This window comes from Antrostomus carolinensis, unplaced genomic scaffold (assembly GCF_000700745.2).
Source record: "Antrostomus carolinensis isolate BGI_N321 unplaced genomic scaffold, ASM70074v2 scaffold3374, whole genome shotgun sequence".
In the NCBI taxonomy this organism is placed as follows: domain Eukaryota; kingdom Metazoa; phylum Chordata; class Aves; order Caprimulgiformes; family Caprimulgidae; genus Antrostomus; species Antrostomus carolinensis.
In genome coordinates this window covers 748-2122 of record NW_010312678.1, presented here as the reverse complement: position 1 = coordinate 2122, position 1375 = coordinate 748, and the positions used below count along the sequence as shown (strand labels likewise).

At 39.3% G+C, this 1375-nt stretch overlaps 1 protein-coding gene across 1 annotated transcript in view; it reads right to left on the bottom strand.

Moving 5' to 3' along the window:
* Positions 1 to 851: 851 nt before the first annotated feature.
* LOC104524251 (heterogeneous nuclear ribonucleoprotein A0-like) overlaps positions 852 to 1375 on the bottom strand; it is a gene marked incomplete at its 5' end in the record, with an annotated part of 1267 nt that continues 743 nt past the window's right edge. The window contains one exon of the mRNA XM_010167063.1: positions 852 to 1375. This exon is cut by the window's right edge and continues 224 nt beyond it. Coding sequence (XP_010165365.1) covers positions 1292 to 1375 — 84 coding nt within the window.

Here is a 1375-nt window from a genome sequence, read left to right as displayed (position 1 = left end):
TATATATATATATGTGCTGAGGCAGGTATTGCAAATCCATTCCTTTTTTTATTATTATTATTTTTCCCAGTCAGTACTCACGGAGCCCCATCTTTATTCACATGCAGATGTCATTGCGTTCTACACCAGTCACCTAGTGATATAAAATAACTTTCAGAAGTCTAATACAATCGTTAAGGAACCGATTTTACTCCTGCTGTGTAAGGAAGCCCGCAGAGAAGGGGGCTGCCATCCTGTCGGTAGATGGTGCTGCGAGAGATTCTCGGGGGAACTTTAACGAAGGACAAAAGTTCAGAGTGAAAAGTCTGTTAAACCCGGTACTATGAAAACAAGTATGCCTTTAATAGAAGGGATAAATGTCGACCCTTTCCTTGAAGGAATCATACAGACAAACCCATCAGAGGACTTTGAAACTAAGCAATCAGAAAATTCTGAACATTTTATATGAATGAAGCACATGTTTAACACAAACTTATTTCTTCCAAACTACACAGTACATAACGTTGATGGAAAAGTCCTATAGGAAAAAAATTGACCAACCATGTCAGCACGTCAAACTGCCGAGTACAAGATGGTGGATGCACATAAACTGCATGAGAATGAGCATTTTTAATTAAAAAAAAACAACAGACCACATCCACGGATTAGTACTTCAAAAAATTTCTCTGTCGAGTGTTTGAAAACCGATAAATCCACTAGGTGGGTAGCAAAAAAGTCAATTAGGACCTTTACTGGCAATAAAATATTTACTCTAAGTACAGAGAGATTTTAAAGCAGAGGAACACTTGCTTCAAACCTAGAAAAGCCTTAAAACCGTACGGAATGGATCCTAGGAAAAAAAATTAGACATGTAAAGGTCAATGAACACAATGATTTATTTAAAAAATAAAAAACGTAAAAACGATTTTTTTTTTTTCCTCCTTTACAGAAATGTTAATTTCAGTCATGGGATCCAAGTAGATTTTGTAGAAAAAAAATGTAGTAGCCAGGTATCGAGTCCTTACAACAAAGGAAATTCCCCCATAACCCTCCCCAGTTTTTACTCCAGATCAGCGAGACACTTCCCACCCCATACCCCCAAAAAAACAAATTAAAACAAGACATTTTTCATTGCTAGTATAAAAACGACCAAGGTCCAAGTAATAATAAAAAAATAGAGTCCATCAATGACTGTAACACAAAATATGTGTATGTGGGGCCCAGTCCATCTTCAGAGAGAAAGAAGTGGCATAGGCAGCAGAGGCGGAGCCCCAGGGGGCATTTAGGAGCTGCTCCCACAGCAGGGAGGCATTTAAAAGGAGCTGCCCTTCGGCGAATGAGGGAAGAAACCATTTGGAAGCTGCCCCGTAGCAAAGGGAGGGCTCTCCACGCCACC